Source organism: Hoplias malabaricus, chromosome 1, assembly GCF_029633855.1.
Source record: "Hoplias malabaricus isolate fHopMal1 chromosome 1, fHopMal1.hap1, whole genome shotgun sequence".
NCBI classification, from domain to species: domain Eukaryota; kingdom Metazoa; phylum Chordata; class Actinopteri; order Characiformes; family Erythrinidae; genus Hoplias; species Hoplias malabaricus.
In genome coordinates this window covers 62,209,240-62,229,630 of record NC_089800.1, presented here as the reverse complement: position 1 = coordinate 62,229,630, position 20,391 = coordinate 62,209,240, and the positions used below count along the sequence as shown (strand labels likewise).

Here is a 20,391-nt window from a genome sequence, read left to right as displayed (position 1 = left end):
ACAGCAGTTAACTGTTGATTTATTTTATGGCTCTAAACAAATATTCTGTTATTTTTGGGGAATATGGACTAGTGATAGATTTGGATTTTAAAGTCACATCGGACACAAGTTTTCTAAACCCGGCTGATTTAACAGCAAAATATTGTTAATATACAGTATTGGTGCAAAGCACAGTTGAATAATGTAGCAATAACTGGGGACTCGTGCTAAAAGAGCACTTCAGTCAAACACCTATTAGCATTCTAATGGCCCTCTTTTCTGTTCATTTAAATGTATATTATTTTTGGATGATAAAAGGTACATTAAAGGAGCACTGGGTAGTCATTTTTGACCTGTAATAAGAAGAACTGAGTCCTCTTTCGTTGTCCTCAGCTCTGGAGAAACTGCACTTTGTAACCTTTGAAGAAGGGTAGGAAACCACAAAACCTCCCTCTTGATTTGACAGTGCTGTTAAAATGAATTACACTCTGAAATTATAAACCCACACTCAAATGAAATATAAGTCTTTAATAGAAAATATGAATTTTCGTCTACAGAGAATCATACAGCAATAATTCTCAAATGACCAAATAAGTGGTGAACCATAAAGGCAGAAAATAAAGCTTCTTATCCAGCCAGTGAGACAGGGGTCATTGCTGCTCACCAGTTTCTCAATCAAATGCCTTAAAGGAACATTATGTAATAATTATTCCTTTAAATTACAGCTTTAAAATCACTGTGATGCTTCTGTAATAGGGAGAACGCAGCTTCTGTCATTGATTCATTGATTGGTTCAGCACTGCAGAAACTGCACTATGTGACTAGGAAAGGGGTCATTTTCCTGTAAAATTGCTTCCATTTTTTTTTCTTTCGTTTTCACAGTCTAGGATTTTCAAAAAATCAAAATCAAAATCAAAAATACACAGTGTGTGTCAAGATCCCACAGGCAAGAAGGAAGTGGCATGTAAAACCCTAGCTGTAGCAGTAACTTCAACCGGGGAGGCACTTTTCAATGAAAGCCCAGTCACACTGCGCCAGGGACCTGGAGATTATGGGTTCAAGACCTGCTCCAGGTGACTGTCTGTGTGGAGGTCAGTGTGTTCTCCCTGTGTCCGTGTGGGTTTCCTCCCACGGTCCAAAACATATGTTGGTAGGTGGATTGGTGACTCAAAAACGTGTGTGTGTGTGTCGCCCTGTGAAGGACCGGCAGTGATTCAGGTTAGACTCTGGACCCACCGCGACCCTGAACTGGAAGCAGTTACAGATAATGAATGAACTAATCTTCATCTTCCATCCAACTGGTGAAGGTCGTGGCAGTGTCAGATAAAGACCACTCTAACCCCTCTCCCCAGAATCACCTACTGCCTCCTTCAGTCAGCTGTGAGATATAGATCCTCCATCTTTTCCAGGGTCTGCCGGAGGTTTTGAGGGACGTGGCCCTTGAACTGAATTAAGTAGTTACAGGAAATTAATGAATGGTTTTTCATACAAGCGGATTGACACTCTGCAGTGAAATGTTCAAGTGTGTGGCAAAAGATTTTTTCTGATTGTGCCAAGAGAACAGCATCATCTGCAAACGGCAAATCTGTAGCTCTGTGTATTGACACCTACTCATCAAGTCCTGTCCATGAATACCACAAACAGGACTGGAGACAGGCATCCTAAAGCTTCCTTAAACAGTTTAACTTAATGCAGACAAAAGTTCTTGCTTTAGCAAGGTATAAACACCTACATCATGGAAAATTCACGGATATGTCAGGTTATCAATATAATTGACAATTAATAATGTCTGCCAAATTCAGCTTCAATCTGAATGTATTTTACTCCTTGTACCAGAAGTCAACATGGTCCTCTGGGGTCTTAATGACATGTCTGTGACATGCTTTGGCCAAAATACCACAAGGATCAAACCACACATCACCGTTCCACCAAAAAAAAAAAAAAAGCCTGGGTGATTTTGTTTTCATAGTTTGTGTGTTGTAGGCTTCAGGTCCCCAAACTAATGCATAAATTAAACGCACAAGTGGTTTTCTTTCATAATAAGTCCCATTTAAGTCTTTATTTTCACAAATATTTAATATATGAATATGCATAAATATACAAAACAGCAAAATTGCATTTGAGTTTCGCCTTATAAGCAAATTCATGATGCTTTGTAACAGTGTCACATGTGTTTTTCTACATGAGTGTGTGTAATGAAGTCTGTGTATGTAGCCCTCAAAAGTTCTCAGTAAATTCATACCTGCCAATAATACCAGTGAAGACATTCTCAGAAGGTCACAGTTGCATGAGTTTCTTGCCTATTGGGTCACGTAGTCTCCTGGAACTGGAATTATCCACCAACAAAATGCAATATAGGTATGGAATGTGTTCTTTGTTTTGTTTAGGCTATATGAATGCCATCAGACTGGCTGCTCAGAGGTGAAGGCTATGGTTTCCTCTTTGTACTGAGACTCTAAGCAGCTGCTCTGTTTCACTGCATTACCATGTGAAAGTGGGAGGGGTCGTTTTGAGTGCATTAGCACATTAATTTGGGGATGTGGAGCTCTTACCAACCCACACACTGTGAAATAAAACAACCCAGTAAGTTTATTGTGGTCTGGCTGAAAACAGAATAAAAGGAGTCGTTCTGATTTTGTGCTGTGTCTGGAGTGCTGAGAGTTTACAATAGTCCCACATCATTGTCTGAGCCTCGCAAATCACAGCACTGGACCTACGATGATGTGAGGGCACAAAGACAAGTTAAAACAAACACACACTGTGCAGAGATATAAGTCTATTGAAAAATATGGCAAAAGAGAACAAAGCAAAAATGGCTAAAATCCAGATCTTCTGCTCCTCACTCCTCTCTCTGAACTGAGCTGTGACTAATATTCATTTAAAGGAGCAGGCACAAAACTGGTCGTTCTGCACAATGATATTTGGACAGTGGGAGATTGCTGCTGTTATGTTTGATCCTTGTGGTATTTTAACCAAAGCATGTCACAGGCTTTTCATTAAGACACCAGAGATGTGTGTTAAACTTGTGGCAAAATTGTATAACACCTCCCCTTTAACAATCCAGTGTCTGTCTGATAAAGGACTAGAACACAACAAACACCAAGTGTGCAGCAACAGGTGAGCCACTATCTTTGATTTGTATCTACGGGGTGGTCCTACAAGGTAGGTGTGTCTAATAGAGTGGGCAGTAAATAAAATCTCCAACGGATCTCTCCGGTTGATACAGATGGATACACCATATACTGTATTAATTTTGAATGAACAAAAGTGAACGTGTATATGAACTAAGCACAGTTTTCTGGATCCCTAGTCACATCATAAAGAAATATATATATACAAAGAAATAAACAAAGTTAACCTAATATATACCTACGACCTTGATAAGTTTGGGGAAAATGAAAACACTCTGGAACGTAAGAATCTGAAGATGTTCTGTGTCCTTGATATTTATTATGAATCAGAATACCAAAACAACGTTACTTTTTGGCGGTGGTATATTAATATTAAAATATATTAAACTATATCCCCACCATCTCTTGTCAGTGCTGAAGGAGCGTTTCGAATGGATAAAAGGTATGTCCCGCCCAGTTTGAACGACCCTTGTCGCTTTCTAACACACGGGTGCCCTCGAGCTTCTCTTTAACCGGGATAGTGACATCACCGTATGGTAGGTTGTTGGACCACAACCGTTGAACGTGCGGTTCCATAGTGTAGCGGTTAACACGTCTGCTTTACACGCAGAAGGTCCTGGGTTCGAGCCCCAGTGGAACCAAACTTTACTGAAACAAAATCTCATGTGTAAACATCTCGAAAATGTACCGTTCACTTCCCAGTCCACAATTTAAACACTGCAGCTAAGCTAAAAGCGGCACATTGTGAATATATTTATTCATGAACCTATTTACGGAGATTCACCTGTACTGCCTGTATCAATGTGGCCCCACATTTGACGCTTTAAAATCGACGTTATAAAAATGTTTCAGAGCCGACCGAAGTCTACTCCAGTCAGTTAGAGTCGCTTGAATACATTTTACTTTAAGGCCTAGTAAATAAAAACACCTAGACCATCAGAAGTGGAAGGTTTTCTGTAATTTCTGAAATTGAACTATTTCTACACAATAATTTCTAAATGTTTGAATTGCACAGTCGTCATAAGTGGGCATCAGACAATAAATAAATGCTATAAATAAAGATTTGGGCCTTTTAAAGAAAGAAATCACTCTCCCTTCATTCATTTACATAATTACTTAGAAACAGCATGTCCACCTCCCCCAAAAAAACACCACAGTAAATGAATAAATCAATAATTAATTGCTGTCTATTGCAGTTATTATCACTTAACTACAAACTTGAAAGATGAATTAAAAAACATATGATACGTCTGCATTGAATTTCTAGGCTTCCAGGTCGTGGATTAAAGCTTGTCTGCGGGGGGAGGGTCTATTGTATGAAACTGCAAAACGTGATATCTTCTATCATACACCCATCAGTTTGGAAAATAACAAACCAATAAACAAATGAAAACCACTCGTTTTGAAATGGAGCTTCAACCTTAATACTCTCTTCTTGGAAACTTTTACAATTCACACTTGCATCGAATATGTGTGTGTGTTCAGGACGGACTGTGTGATTAGTGATTTTGTATCTAAAGCCAGATATATGAGACGTTAAGTGCCTCTGTGAAAAAGGGGGAAGGAGGTAAACAGACTGTCAACAGAGATCCAGAGAGGTGTCACTGAAATATCTTTCGGCACCAAAGACCGTCTCTGCTCCTCTCATTCGCGAGGAAGCACCTCAGTAAAACAGCAAGAATAAAACATTAGAGTATCCCAGTATAACTGCAGTTAGCCAAGTACTGTTGTAATAAAGTACAAAAAGCTCATTTATTAAATTACCAAAAAATAGACATAGCATAGGTTTATTAAATAAATTACTTATTATTATCATTATACTTTTACTGAATATACAACTACACAGTACGAACCAGATTTTATTATAGTAATAAAAAATCACCTGACACGGTGTTATTCATTTATCACAAATGCCCAATATAATATACCGCTGAATACTGTGTATAATAATAAAATCTTTCTATTTAATTTCTTACAAAAACATATTTGCTGTCAATGCTGTAAAATAATAAAGTGGGAGCAATAACAACGTAATATGTACTCCATAATAATAATAATAGTAATAATAATAATAATAACAAGAATAATAATAAAAGAAAAATTGATTGATTTTAATTCATTCAGAATCTCACTGAAAAAAATATATGTTTATGAATATTTCAACGATATATATATATATTGTGTAACACACACACACACACACACACACATATATCCACCTGATTCAACAGGTAAAATAAGATATAACGAATATTGAGTTGTTGGTTTTTTTTCCTGTAGAATAGTCCTGTAATTTAAGCTTTCAGTTTTACTGTGTAGGCGTAGCTCTGTAATCTTACTTATTTGAAAAAAAATGTCCTGAAAGGATCCAATCATTATAGAGCGTGTTGTTTATTGATTTTAAGACGTATTCTGGGGAACGCTAGTCTTGGCTTTCCTTTAACAAAGAGCTGTAGTTCAATGTGACGTGAGCAAGTGGAGGGAAACTACGCAGTTGGCAGCAGTCGTTCACATGTGCATCCAATTGATTCCCTTCCAACTCCCACAAGTTCTACACCAACAGCTTTAAAAACGCTCGCGATTCAAATGATAACTGAGCAGCAAACTCCAACTGTCACATTCAATGCTGTGCGTATTTGACTTGAGCCAGCATTCAGGAAAACTATTCCTAGCTATTTTTATGGCTGGAAGAAAACAAATCCCAAAAGGAAAACAAAACACGCAGATCAAAATGACCGAATCTACTTCAGATACAGTCTGTCTGGACTATTAATGCATATTATCTCATATTGTGATATCTAAAATATGAGCTGCTAGACTTGACGGGAGTTTTTGTGTGTTTTTTTTATTCCGTTGGTTTAAATGTGGACAAAACAGCAATCGATAAAAATTCCCACAAGGCACAGCCAAAGCTGACACTGTATCGCATGATGGCGGTGTCCCAAATCAATCCAGAGATATGAGAATAAAAGCAGTTGATTAAGCTGATATTGGATATTGGATATTGGATATTGAGCCGCCTTTATGGCTCTGGTCCAGGATAAACAATGATAGCATCATATAAGGCGCCAAAAGTTGCTAAGCACCATTAAACATGGTAGCACATGAGAGGAAAGCAAAATAGCCCTATCACCCACTCACCCACGCGTTTTTTTTTTCCACACGCCATATTGCATTCAACTGGTTCTTGTTTGGGAAGAAAAAGCACCCTGAGTTTTAACAGCATTTTTGTAGCTAATTGTGGTTGCAGCAGGGTACACTGGGATACCACCAGCCCCGCGGGCTGCACAGTGATCATGTCGATAAACACTCTGCAAAGCACAATGCAAACCCTGAGCATCAAAATAGAACCCAACACAATAATGACTACAAGGGGTGTATTCATACCATGCCTTTAATTCAGCTATTTACAAATGAATTTATAAAAAATATATATACCTAAAGAATTTAATATTTAACATTTACAATTAATTTCTTTGTTCACATATCAGAGTGATTAATGGATTGCAGTTTTTATTTTTATTTTTTTATTTATTTTTATTTTTATTTTTTTGAGCTAGAAAGTTATTGCTGAGCACATGTGACTAAAACATTCCTCTTGCCAAAATGTAGTCGTGTGCAAAAGTTTAAACACGTGAACGCCGCGGGAAAACAGGAATAAATCGTCTACAGAGAACACCCTTTTCAACATTACGGTGTAGAGAATATTGTGATGAGTTCTGAATTTTGCACACTGTGGTAAAACCATTTTGGACTATCTCAAACATGAAATGTGGACTGCCCAAAAACAACGTCACCTTTAATATTTTATAATCTTAAGATTTAATGATGTTTGTATTTATTAAGAAACTAATATTCGCAAGTGTGTTCTGTGTAGAGGATTTGTTCATTTTAAGACTTTCGTTTAGAAGCTCAGCAACACGTAACAACAGACCAAGGCGTCGTCCGTTTTTCCATAAAAATGTAGGTGAGTCCTGGACAATGGCGGCCATCCTTGTCGTTTTCATAAATAGCGCTGACTTACAGTACAAGCGTTCGGATGAGAATAAGACAAAGCAACAACAACAACAAGCAGCCGCTAGCACAGCGCCACGAGGAGAGTCACTTTAAAGTCCATTACATTACATTCATTGGGTTTCAGGAGCACGTGGCCTGGTGGATGGAGAGCTGGACAGGTCTGTGTCCGAGGCCGAGGCTCTGCGCTGTGAGTAGGAGGAGGGAGGGCTTGGACTTACTGAGGAAGTGTGTTGAGCTCAGTTTTAGGAGAAGCTGAAGGCTGTGTGCTATGAGGAGGAGGCGGGCTGAGCCAGGCTGAGGCTATGGATGTTGCTCAGAGCTTCGTGCTGCTGTTTACTCAGAGGACTGGGGGGTTTTCTGTCTCCTGGCAAGAACATACACACAGGACACGTTCAGAAACCAAGCAGATTGTTATTCATTTACTACACTGATATTACACACTACTTTTACTGCTTTACTGAGGTCACAGAGATCACACAGAAATGATACATCATAGTTTCCTCCATACTCATGAGGTATCACTCATAAATCCAGGTAAATTCGTTGTTATTATTAGGTAACTAAATTAATACTGATGTGCTGTATAACTAGAGCATTTACATATATTTTGCATATATCATACATATCTTTACCAAACAAAAAAAAACTTCAGTGAACCTTATCTCATTAAATCATTTTTAGTGCTGCAAAGCGACTCCTCTTCATGGTAAAGACATGTTTAGCAAACACACAATCCAATGTTTATACGCGGATATATAGATGAACCTTTCTTTCAGTAAATGTGGAAGATGTATATACAGAGATTTGAGAGTGACCCAGTTAATAAAGTTATTACTTTGCAATTAATTCACAGCAAATTCCCTAGTGTTAAATCAATACTATTAGTGTAAAATTAACAGTGTGTTGATGAGTGTTAAACCTTTACACACACTGTTAACTAAACACTAACAGTGTAGCTTTAACTCTGGTGAATTTGCTGTATACAATTACAATATTTCTATAAGTGTTCTATATGTTTTATTTCAAAACCGTAACTGAGAACATTTTGTTTATAAAGAATCATTTGTCGCACTTCTACATGTGTTACATGATGTGTATGTGTATTATAAGTTGTTACACTTGAAAATTTCATCTTTGTTTTTAGATAGAATTGTAAGGCCTTCTTCGACATTTTTTTGCGTAATTCCTACGTATTTTCGCCGAACAAATTGAACATAAATTGTAAATAGAATTTGGGGTGTTTTTATTTTTGTAATTTATTTATTCGTGTATTTATTTATATTATTATTATTATTTGCCTGTATGAAAAACACAACGCCTAAACTGTAATGATCCGTTAAAATGCGCAGACGCGTGAACCCTATAATGAATGCTTATAATTCATTAAGAAGCATGACCAGCGGCGTCCAGAGTTTGCATATGACTGTATATATTTCCATAACTACACAATATAAAAATATGAATAGTGAGACTAGATTACGTTGCTAAAGGTAATATCAAAGAAAAGCTCCTAGAACACTTTCAGTGAAGAAATCTTCTAACCGGGCGTAGCGACAATTCATAAAACTCCCGCTAAAAACATACCACTTAATCTGCAGTATTCTAAACACGTGCCTCTGTGTTTAAGCACAATGTAATAAGCCAAAATTCCATTAATCACCAATCAATCTTGGCTCGTGTTCATAAATACTCATTTTCGTGTGACGTAGGCCACATCGCAAGCTCCAGCTGGGATCAGAAAGCAAAACGCTGACCTCACGTGAACTTTTCCTCTCCCTGTCAAGTGCACAAATCCTGTCAAACACTTTTGAAGTCAGTAATGTTTACTGTCTGAACCTAACCTGCTGTGTGTCGCCACCTCAGTACACATACACACGCGCGCGCGAGGGACACTCTGTTACTCAACTGGTATTACTGGAATTGTTATTTCGCTATAGACATTAGTTATATATTATGATAATATAGCAACAACAAAGTAATGAATTAGAAATAAACTCTAAATATTGTTCCAATGTGGTAGGGTTAACACTGAAAATAATAAAAATACTTCAAAATTTTGCATGAAAATAAATCATCAGAGGTATAATTTGAGTAATGTACTCAGATATTATATCTGAGTGTAAATGATTTAATTTTATGCAAAATTGTGACGCAGTTTAGTGTGCTGTACATAAGAGCTGATTCAAAATTAATTCTTTTTTTTTTTACACAAAAAACGCTCCTAAAAGACTTTCCCACCAAAGACACCACACTACTATGATAATAACATATAAATGATGTGGAATTTATATGTTATATGTACACACCCTTTACCTTATAGAATCTAATACATTTATTCTTTATATTTATTTTATCTATAATCTTTAAGTACTGATGATTTGACTGAAAGTAGCTAGTGTAGGAAATATACTCAGTGTCATATACAACCATTAAAGAAAGAACCAAGTGACTTCCCATTTCTAAACTGTGTTTTATATACAATATGCTAAATACACCCTTAAGATAAGTTGGATTTGCATTGACGAATTCTCCAGACTCTGTGTTCAGTGCTGGGTCTAAAAAGCCCGAGTCAGTTGTTAAGGACCTGCAGATCGGGGCCTGGCACAATACTTTTGAGAATGTCAAACGCTGTGAAGGGTTAAGCTACAAAATCACGTGGGAAGGAAAAGCAGAACTAATTGTGTTCAACTCAAATCAGTGGATATTGCTTTGAGTTGTATTGTTTATTGTATTGTTTGTTGTATTAGACTGAGCGTTTTTCATTACGGCGAACCGGTCATTCACTAATCTTCACAGATAACACTGTAACCTACTTGTATACCAGGGTAAGAATATCAGCTCATCGTCAGAATAGAAGGCTTATTTTTAAACCGGCTAGCGCTTACCGTCTCGTGCAGCGTGTTTGAAGGGCATTGCTGAGTGGATGTCCCCCGAGTGGAGGGCCATTCCGCTATTGGGGTGAGAGAGACCGGCCCCCTGACTCTGCCAGTGAGGCCCGGGGCCTACATAACCACCTGCAGCTCCGCTATAAACCCCGTACTGACTCGAAGGGGAATAGGCACAGGGCGGAACGTAACTAGAGAGAGTGGATGAAGACTGGGAAAACATGAACACAAACACACACACACACACACACACACACATACACACACAAATTTAGATATTTAGATATGAAGCACATGGCATCATTAAGTAATTCCATAGCCGCTCAGACTAAAGCTCACTGTATATTTGCTCCGCACAAAGCGCTGTTCCAATTCCAAACGTGTTACACACTACACGAGTTTTGTTTTTCAACATTTTCGTTAATTCCGTAACAAGGAACATCGGTGCCACGTGATGGTTAATGTCGCCTACACGCTATACATTTCTAAAAAAAAAAATCCATTATGCTGTTGATCTCTTATTATTTTCTGAAATCCATCATATCCAAAATTGTTAAGCAAATCATGTGCAACATTTTGAGTCAGACTTTTGACATAAACTGCACGGTATAAATTGGGATGGAATGTGTAAATGCAACGTGGATGTGTTTAACAGCTCTTACCTGAGGATACTTAATGTCTGCCTCAATAGAGGACTTGTCTAATCCGTTGACTCCGTGCGTGGAGGGAAATGTGGCCCTGTTCATACTCCCCCAGTCCTCCATTTTTGGTGCGTAGCCTTCAGCGCCAGCTATAGCTAAACACAAAACACACACTTAATACAATAACACACACGGGGACTCAGTTCGCTAGAGCAAGCAACGAGGTGGAAATAACTGCCCAGAAATAAATTACAGCAGAATTCCAGAGAACGACAAAATCCACTTTAATGATTTTAATGTTAAAATGCAATCAATATTTTTATAAATATCGTTTTAAATGAATGTTCCTCCATATTATTGTTTTAACTGCTTCGAACGAATATTTGACTAAAGATGCTTGAGGGAAAAAAATATGTGAGTAATTATATTTACCTTGAGGTTCTAAATTAATTCTGTGTATTTGTAGAAGGAAATACGTTTTAAATACAATGCATATCTTTTTTAACATTCAATAGTCACAAATAAACACATGACATCAGTAAAGGTACAGAAACTCTCATTTGGAAAATTCGTGAAAATAATCTTATTTTTTTATCGTTCGGAGATTGAGGTCATTGCAAAGATTTTAATGTAGTGTATTTAATTTTTTATTAGAAATACTGTGGAATTCTGGACAACAGCAGCCCTCCCTTCAGACCTGACTCTGCTTGCATGTTTTCGTGAGGGTGGCCTACAAAATCGAGGCCTACGCGCTGAGGTAATGACGCTAACAAATGTTTGGAACAAAGCAGATAAATAGTTTCTCACTTTTTACATTTCTTTCTTTAGAAATCAAATGAAAGTGTGTGGGGTTTAAATGAAGCTGAGAAGCAGAGTAGGCCTCGAGGACTTGTTTCACGGGCAGTGAAAACGGCAGCCAAAAAAAGTGTTTTTGTAAGAAATACAAAGCGAGTTAACTCTCACCCGTTGGGTCCATGAAGGCTCGGATGCCCAGTATGTTGCTGACCGTGTGAGCTGAAGGCCAGCCGCGAGACAGGCTCACGTGTCCGCCCGTGACCGGGACCCCGGGAGCGCTGCTCATTTTGGCCCCGGAGGGGGACATGGCGTTGGGGTAGGAGTACGGGTACAAGTGGTTGTAAGGAAGGCTCGGTTGCGGCGGCGCTTGTTTGCCGCTCTCGTACTGACTGGGCTGCGAGAGGTTCCCGATTTTGTTCCGTAAAATCCGACTGATGGAGCTGACCGAGGGTACGTTGTATTTGTCACACACTCCGTCTGCGAGAAGCCGGTCCCGGATTTCCCAGGCGAAAATGCCCGGGTCCCCTTGCTTGTATTCCCGTATGCTCTTCACCACGTTGGGCGTCGTGACTCGCGGTTTGCTGCCTCCGATTGCTCCCGGTAAAATGGAGCCGGTCTCATTGTACCTCGCCAGGATCTTGCTCACGCAGCCGTGAGAAACGCGGAGCTGTCGGCTAATGTCACACGGCCGTATCCCGAGCTGGGCTAACTCCACTATTCTCAGTCTTATAGCGTTGGGCAGAGGCCGTCCGTTCACAAATACTCCTCCTAACTGATTCACCTCTCCGTACGTTTGCTCTGCAACGACAAAAACACAGAAGAACTTTGCTTCCAGCGGCTAAAGCAGTGAGAGGAACACCAAAGCAGACAAGAAGCTACAGTCCACAAAACAAACAAATAAATAAATTATTTAATACATTGGCGAGTGTGCAGAAACAACAATGTGAAATGGGTAAACTTTTCAAAAGCCATAGATCTGGGTCAGGTATTTGATGGTGTGTCATATGAATACGGAGTATGATAAATGAAGCTCAAGTTATTGATGTATTGCATGCTTATAGCACATTCACAACAGCAGGCTCGTGCAAACTAATTAATTGCATCTCCAAAAAAAACAACAACAAAAAAAAGGCAATTCCGATAAACACTTTTTGCAGAATGTATAAAGCCAGGCAAGATCCTGTGCTACGGTGTCAGCTGTTAAACTGAACGCTTCTAAAATTATTACTGCTTTGCGAGCAACGGACAAACTGCAGGCTCCAGGAACTAGCTTCAGTGATTTGCATCTTGGCAAAAACCAACCAAACAAATAAACTAACAAAGAAAACAAAAAAACAGATGACTCCAATGTGCAATTCTGCAAAATATGTTAACTGTCAAAGCTATAGCCCTAGGTTTATTCAGTTGCTCGTACTCAGTGCCACCAACAACAACAGACTCGAGAAGTTAACTTGTTACTTTCATCTAGGACTAAATCTAGCCTGTACTGGACCTCGCAGTTGTTTTGTTGCCTGCGTCCGGGACGCCAGAAATGACAGAAAAGCGCGTTGTGCTCGTGCCACTGGAGCGTGCACGACATGGACGAGAGCTCACCCATTTGTCCGCTGATGCTTTCCTTCAGACACGTTCTCCTTCAATGGCTGAACGCTCTGCCTCCGCGGCATGCAGGGTCTGGAGCTCGAGCGCGAGCTGGGGAGAAAAAAAAAAGAAAAACTATCCGCAGATCAACTCTCGGCTCCAGCGCGAGCTCCCCGTGAAAAGGCCACTGAAGAGTTCCGTGGAAAGAAGCGGCAGAACGGCTGCTCGTCCGCTCAAGGCGAGTTTTGTGCGATCCCGCAGGCTGAAGGTTGGCTTGGATTAATTTGAGGCGTCCTCCACGTCAAGATCTCCGCTTACGCTGCGAGCCGAGCGAGCTTCTCATTGGTCCTCGAGACTTCAGAGAGGCTGCTCCGCCGAGGAGTCATCCGGTCTGCGCAACCGAGGCTTTGAACGCGCTAATTCTGATTAAAGGGGGACGGACTTAAACCGTGCCAACAAATAAGGCAGGATGGGTCCTAGGAAATGGTCAGACTGAAAAGTGGCGGTGTGGTGGTCTATGGTGGAGATTTTGGGGGACTGTGAGAGAAGTGCATTTGTAATGAGTGTTGAAGCCTAGTGAGGAGTGAAGTTGAAGAATGGAGAAGGCTGATCGATTAAACAGGTCTGATGCACCTAGGATGAGTTATTAATTCACTTGCATATATATGTATATATATATATATTCATAACGAGACTAATGAAGACGGCCCATATTATATACAATTCGAGTTTGCTGCTCGAGTATTCCTCTGAATATTAAAGTACATATGCTCTGTCTGTTTCTAACAGTAAGTGCCGTATTCACGCCTCTCACTCGACGCTTTTGCAAAAGCAAATCTACCATGTTCCACACGATGGAGGTCACTGGGCACTTGAAGCAGCTCGAACACTGCACACTCTTTTCAGAACCCACAGCAGTGTATAAGGTACTCAGGCCTAGAAGAGCTAAACTTATATAAGTTATTGACTGAATTCCAAGAGGCTGCGTTATCACAGCATGGCCTCAGTGTTTCCAGAGGATGGAAAGAAGGTATAGTTTACTAGCTCGCAAAATGTCACTTGTTAAAGTTAACAGTCGACCCATTGGTAATAAGGAGCAGTGTCACTATCCTGCGTGACTGTAGTTCAGGAGAAGGCTTTCACACATGGAACACATCAGGTCGAAGCTACAGCATAAACCCTGAATAAGGCCTTCAGTAAGTCTTCCTAAACAACTGGGGGAAAAAAACAGCCTTAAACTGTATTTTCGCAGCAGTTGTGTATCTCGTTTATCTCGTGGGCGAGGATACTGTTTGTTCAAAATGTATGACCTTTAAATATGTACAGTATGTTTGCCCACTTTATGCCATGTGCAAACGACAACTGCAGCCGCAGTGTGTACAGAATACTCGCCCCCATCTGGAGGAAATGGGAATTGCACACAGCTTCTACTGCCTGGAATTGCCTACGAATTTGGAAGATGGAGCTCCAAATTTTTGAGGACTGCTATAAAACAACAGATCTGAAGCTAGACCACAGCAGACGCTCAGGTAAAGCTGCAAATTCCTCACAGATACGTCGTTCTCATTTGAATGAATATACACAGAGAAACCCCGGCATTACATGCCACTGTTGTATGGTATGGCGCGAGTTCTGAGGTACTGCTCTCTCTGTTACTCAGCTGCCTCCCCGTTTACACTTCTTCATAACGATGCAGAAACAGAGCGCGTTTGTCTGTTTTGGAGTATTTTTTTTTAAACACAAGACGTCCATTTTAATTTGCAATGCTCCGTTAGAGTCATTAATGAGGAAACAGACTTGTTAATTTGTTCACGCAGTGAGGAGAATATATCCTCAGGGATTCTGGATGATTTCCATATATTGGAACTCTATGGATATGGTTTTATGTCCTAGTACGCGTTTTTTTTTTTTTTTTTTAATGAAACCCTGACTAACTTTAACATTATGATCTCTTAGTGTCTAATAAGTCTCCAATCCAACAAAATAAAACCCATTTTCTACAAAAGAAACAAACAATAATAATAATAATAATAATAATAATAATAATAATAAAATAAAAACCGCCCTGATACTAACACGGAAGACGATTGTGAGCGCAGAAATAAAAAACTAAGCAATGAATATATAACTTCTGTATTAAATGTTCTTAACCCACCTTGTTGACATTCAACCGTTGATTTAAACGTCGTGGGGAAATGACACATTAATACGTCTTCATCATATTCATACGCCTATTATTACAGATTCATCTCATATAAAGCAGATTATATATGACCGAGGGAATGTGAGAGAAGGTTTGATCTTAATAAAATAATCCCAGAGTTCATTAATGTTTAAAATACTGGACCACTGAACCTTCGTTTATATAAATGGGTTTGGCATAAAATATATTATTTAAAAACTGTATCCTAAATATGTTCCTGTGTTCTCTGCTTTTGCTTTATGGTGATAACCAGTTCTGTTTATTTTCTAATCACAAAGAACATGGTCCTTCGTGGGTTCTCCATCCGGTTTCACAGTTTCCACAGTTTCTGGAAACATTCTTAAAATGTAGCTCTATCGACTTGTTCATTTCTCAGAATATTTAACATTTATAAAATGTATAGGTGTTATCCAGTCAGACTGGGAGTCGTAGCGCGGCGGGTTGTGTGTCCTGTACTTTTGATGTGACCTCTGGGTGCAGGTGCTGAAGAGAGCAGTTGGTTTTTAATTTGAAGAACAAATGTTAAATGGTCACGAAGCACTCGTCCCAATGACTACATCGGGATTTGACTTGGGGAGAAAAATACCAGTGTAGGTAGTGTTATACGGGTGAGTTATAACTGTTATCAGATATAATCAGAACGCACCTGACACTTCATGGGAATTGTTGTGTATATAACTATTATGCAAAAATCTTTCCTAATTGGTCATTTCATATGGATTCTCCTGCATTCTCCTGCTCTTTTGGGAGGTAAGCCGAAGAGGAAGTGCTTTTGGTTTACACGTGGATCTGCTTTGTTTTAAACGTAGCTCCACCACCAGGATCTTCCTCGCGTGTTTGGAAAGCGTTCCGCTATCGACAATCAATGGAACTCGGCTATGTCCCAGTGAAACGCGTCACGCTGCATATGAACCACTGTGGTGTGTCTGCAGCAGCACTCTTCTCCACCTTCACATTCGCCTTAATCTCATTATTTATGGGTTTAAACCTCTTTCAGAGATAATTGCGATGCGACAGATATTCACTATTTGCTATTATCCATATGTAGGGCTAACACACACACACACACACACACACACACACAGCTTCCGAGACTCATTCACTGAGATTTGTAGAGTAGCCTCAGTTTACACTCCTGTTAAAGTATTTAGTTCGGCTGGAATAATGACTCAATCCACTAATAGTGGCAAATGGCAGAACTACAGAAGCAGCTGCTCAAAAATGACTCCTGAGATACATATAGAACTGTAGCTGGAAGTGTCTGGATCCATCAGCAGGGGAGTTGAAGCCAGTCCAGCTCTATTTTTCTCCTACAGTTCGAAAATAAAGTGCCAAACATTAAAAATCAGCAGCGTGACTTCATGCAAAGCAGCACAGCAACAAAACAAAACGAATTCACACCGAAATATTAATCAGTGAATAAATGGAGTGTACACTGTAACTGAATAAGAACCACCGCTATTTCACTTATGTCCTTGAACAGACTTTATATCAGAAATTTAAATCAACAGTAGCCTCCAAACCCCCAAATAATGTCGTTCCCAGGGGTCACATCAAAAGTGTATAAACACCGAGGACACGACGCTTACCCCCGCTGGGCTATGGTTCCCAGTCCGACTGGATTACAATAAAATAAACCCTTGGTGGACCTGAGTGGATGTATCGGTGTTAACTAAATGAGACTAAAGCTATTTTTGTAGAACATGCGCAGAATACGTTGTAATGCGTTTTACAAGACGATACATTCACCTTTTTTTGCAGATATCTCTGTGTAAATAAAGAAATATCAGAGGCACAGCTGATTGTCTGTGACCTGGTTTCCGTTCCCCTGCTCTGCCTCTCTCTGGATGTTTCACGGTGTTCTACAGCGTTTGATTTAGTGTTTGTGAGTTTTCTGATCTCACTGCTCTGTGTGGAAACTGTTAGACCAGGCCTGGACCTCGCGGTTTAAACAGACTGAGATCAACATGGAGTCACACACAATCAAACCAATTATACGAACATGCAAATCGCACAATAGGGTCCACCAGCTTTTCACAGCCTTCCTTTAGTAGCTGTTATACTTAAAAACCAAGCGTTGGGATTAAAAGCTTGTAATAGAAAATATAATCTTAAAAAAATATCAAATTAATAATAATACGTTTAATTACTATTATTATTATAATTATAATTATTGCTAATATGACTATTAATATTATAACGCGTGGATGGTACATAAGCATCCTCCCAGCTATTCGAGAAATATGTATTTATTTATTTTTAAAATTAAACATTTATTTTTATTTAATGACGGATAATGTGCGATGAAAATAATAACAATTAATGATTAATGCTGCATTATATATATATATATATAATTTTTGGTATTTATTTAATTGTATTTATTTTATTGGTGTTGTGCTGCTCGTGGAGATTATCACATTCTTTAAATTAAACCTGCAGTTTATCTGAAGAAATGTCTCTGTAGTCATGCGCTAACGCTAAGTTACTGGAATAACATTCAAACTGTGCCTCTCTGTAGAGCCAGGCGCTAATGGTCTTTACCCGTTGAAACATTTCAGTAATTGAGGCGATTTTCAGAACTGAATTCGAAATGTCCAAGAAAGATGTTATCGGATAAAACAGTGCACACTTTCTCAGCGCAAACGTGGGCAACGGCTCCCGAGGCCGCCGCTGGAACTGCTCGCGTGAGGAGCAGCAAGGTACTATTCAGCCTCCAATGACATTCATTTATCCGTTCGTTCCTTTTCTCTATCCGCGGATGCGTTATTATTTGCATGAGGTGGAATAAGCGGATCACTCGAGAAGGCAGTGAGCAAAGAGAGAGAGAGAGAGAGAGAGAGTCCTAATTGTTTATGACCTTTACAGAATCTCTCCCCTGGGGAGAACACGCATCTAAGGGGTGAAAGAGTGTCAGGCATTGGACGAGAACACAAGACAGAACAGCTTCATCTGGAGTGGTACACGCAGGGTGTTTGGCGTCGACACGTGTTCCTCGGATATGCTTTTCATGTCTAACGTTCTGTAACCGGGGGCTAGCTGCAGTATGGGCTCTTTCTGATGATGAATATTGAGTGATGCTGCAATCTTCCACTTACAGCCTCTGCTGTGTTTTCTGTCCATGTTCTTTGTTACAGCTTCTTGGTGTGCTGCCATGTTGGATCTATTGCAGTTTTGTGCACTACTGGAGCAACTCTGAGCCAAACACATGGGTAAGTAGGCCAACATGTTCTGTGTGTTTGTGTGTGTGTGTGTGTGTGTGTGTGTTTTCAAAAGTGCATCAGGAACATTACTGTTGTATTCTAAAACCTAAAGTGATGGTGGTACCTATCTGCAACCAGGGTGACACCCTCAGGGTACCATTTCAGTGTTTTAGTTGAATATATTTGTACCATTTTTCAGTGTAATTATACTTTCAATCTGTACAGCCAGCCATGACCCGTGGTGAATATTCTGTTGTAAAATGGTAAGGTATGAAACAGTTGAATATGCTTCTAATTCAGAGGAAACGGTTGTACTTTTTGTGGGGGTACTTTTTTTTTTTTTTTTTTTGGCATGACAGTTCCTTTTAGAATATTTGGTCACTAGAGGACACATGTATTGTTGGATGATGTTGATGGATAATGGGATTTTGACTTTTGCCAATGTTTTTCAGTCTTGCAGCTTTCAGCAATGGCTTTTAAGCCCTGTGCTGTGCAGCTTACAAACACCACATTTTAAATCTACTTCACTTTATAACAATGAAACGAAAAAGGTGGCTTTATGTTGTGGACTCAGACTGTGGTAAAGAACTTACTCCAACCAGCATTTAACATACATACATATGTATGTTAAATATATATACATTTTATTATATATATATATATATATAATGGAAATTGTTTATAAGTGTAATTATAATTTTGTATGTTGTATAATATTTAAGCTTGTGATATGGGTTCGCATTTTTGGTGTCTGAACAGGCACTTACAGCTTGTCCTGTTACTGTACATTCTTTTCTATTTTATTTGTTTATTTATTTATTTATGTCATGAACTAAATACCAGATAATGGAATTTGGAATGAAAATCATTTGAGTTGCACAGAAATTCTGGAAAGAATCCTTGTGATAATCTGGTACGAGTGTGAGTTATTAAGTTATTCGAATTTTAAACTATAGCGTTTATATTTGTTTATACCCTGCTTGCCTTTGTAGCTTTATGTTTTTTAGATAACCCCGTGACCTATAAAGGAACAGCTAGAAAACTTTAATATTTCAAACACATGGTTTCCCTTTGACAGCTCTAACAGCTAACAACCTCTTCCCCATTTCACCAATAAACTGAACTGAGTGCAGATATAACGAGTCCCGGAGACACTGTAGTGATGTGAGATACAGAGCAAGAAAATGAATTGGTTTTCACTAGCAAACTAGCTCTCTCACACCTAGCGCCTGCATACCTGGCCTTTGTTTACATTGGAGAAGCAAAACAACATGATAAGCAAAGGTACACCTTAGAAACGACATGTTTTACTGTCTGCAAATTATTCTCAGCTGGTCTCAGCACAGTTTTTGTTGCATACTGTTGGTTTTTATTGAGATGTTTAATAGAATAAGAAGGCTACAGTAGGGCTGCACCTTACTGTAGGGAAGTGGTAACAAGTTAGATGTGAGAATAAGCTCTTCTGCAGCAGCGGGTACCAGGGCTGGACTTGTCCTCTCAGACTGTAGCTCAATGAATGTAAAGGGATTCACAGTATAGCGTAGTGTGTAGCTTTACAATGCATATGTGAAAATGCTGTCCCCATAAATAATGCAGCCAAAATATGTCAAGCTAGATTTGCAGTTAATGTACATAACACATTAACAGTAAAATGTATATTTTGCTTTCCCTGTGCTGCTTTTTTGTAGATTATGACTTTGTAAATGTACCACATGAACAGATATTAGTAAGTTTAGCATGTTTCTATATTTTCTTGACAATGGTGTAGACGTGTTGGCCAGTCTCTTCAGGGATTACTGGTAAATTCCTTTGACACTTCTTCACTAGGTATGATGTATACAAGCACAAAAGTACTGGCAAAACACGCTCTGTGCAAAACTGGATGAGCAAGCTTGATTGTTATGACTCTACCCAATAGCAAGGGCCATTTGTTGAGCGCCATTAAAAAGGCATGGAGGC

At 39.2% G+C, this 20,391-nt stretch overlaps 2 protein-coding genes and 1 non-coding gene across 4 annotated transcripts in view; 2 read left to right on the top strand and 1 right to left on the bottom strand.

The window, feature by feature from the left end:
- The first annotated feature begins 3,678 nt into the window (after positions 1-3,678).
- Positions 3,679-3,751, top strand: trnav-uac (transfer RNA valine (anticodon UAC)). Its single transcript has one exon. It is a non-coding gene; the product is annotated as a tRNA-Val (tRNA).
- A 1,157-nt stretch (positions 3,752-4,908) lies between these two features.
- On the bottom strand, positions 4,909-13,312 carry pax1a (paired box 1a). Its single transcript, XM_066670021.1, has 5 exons — positions 13,042-13,312; positions 11,617-12,246; positions 10,675-10,808; positions 10,013-10,223; positions 4,909-7,491 (listed from the first exon to the last, which is right to left on the bottom strand). Exons 1-5 carry the CDS (start codon positions 13,043-13,045, stop codon positions 7,394-7,396), a joined length of 1,077 nt encoding a protein of 358 aa, XP_066526118.1. The 5' UTR covers positions 13,046-13,312; the 3' UTR covers positions 4,909-7,393.
- Positions 13,313-13,529: 217 nt separating this feature from the next.
- Positions 13,530-20,391, top strand: part of nkx2.2a (NK2 homeobox 2a) — a 50,505-nt gene continuing 43,643 nt past the window's right edge. For both annotated transcript variants that reach the window (XR_010802384.1, XM_066670022.1), the window contains exons 1-3: positions 13,530-13,648; positions 13,816-14,555; positions 18,367-18,441. The gene's annotated coding sequence lies outside the window, so the exon portion shown is untranslated. The remainder of the gene's footprint in view (positions 13,649-13,815; positions 14,556-18,366; positions 18,442-20,391) is intronic.

Coding starts and splice junctions, on each gene's coding strand:
- pax1a (XM_066670021.1), bottom strand. Junction 10,809..11,616: donor AGCCTTCATGGACCCAACGG/GTGAGAGTTAAC, acceptor TTTTGTGTTTAG/CTATAGCTGGCGCTGAAGGC. Junction 7,492..10,012: donor CAAACACGCTGCACGAGACG/GTAAGCGCTAGC, acceptor TGTTCTTGCCAG/GAGACAGAAAACCCCCCAGT.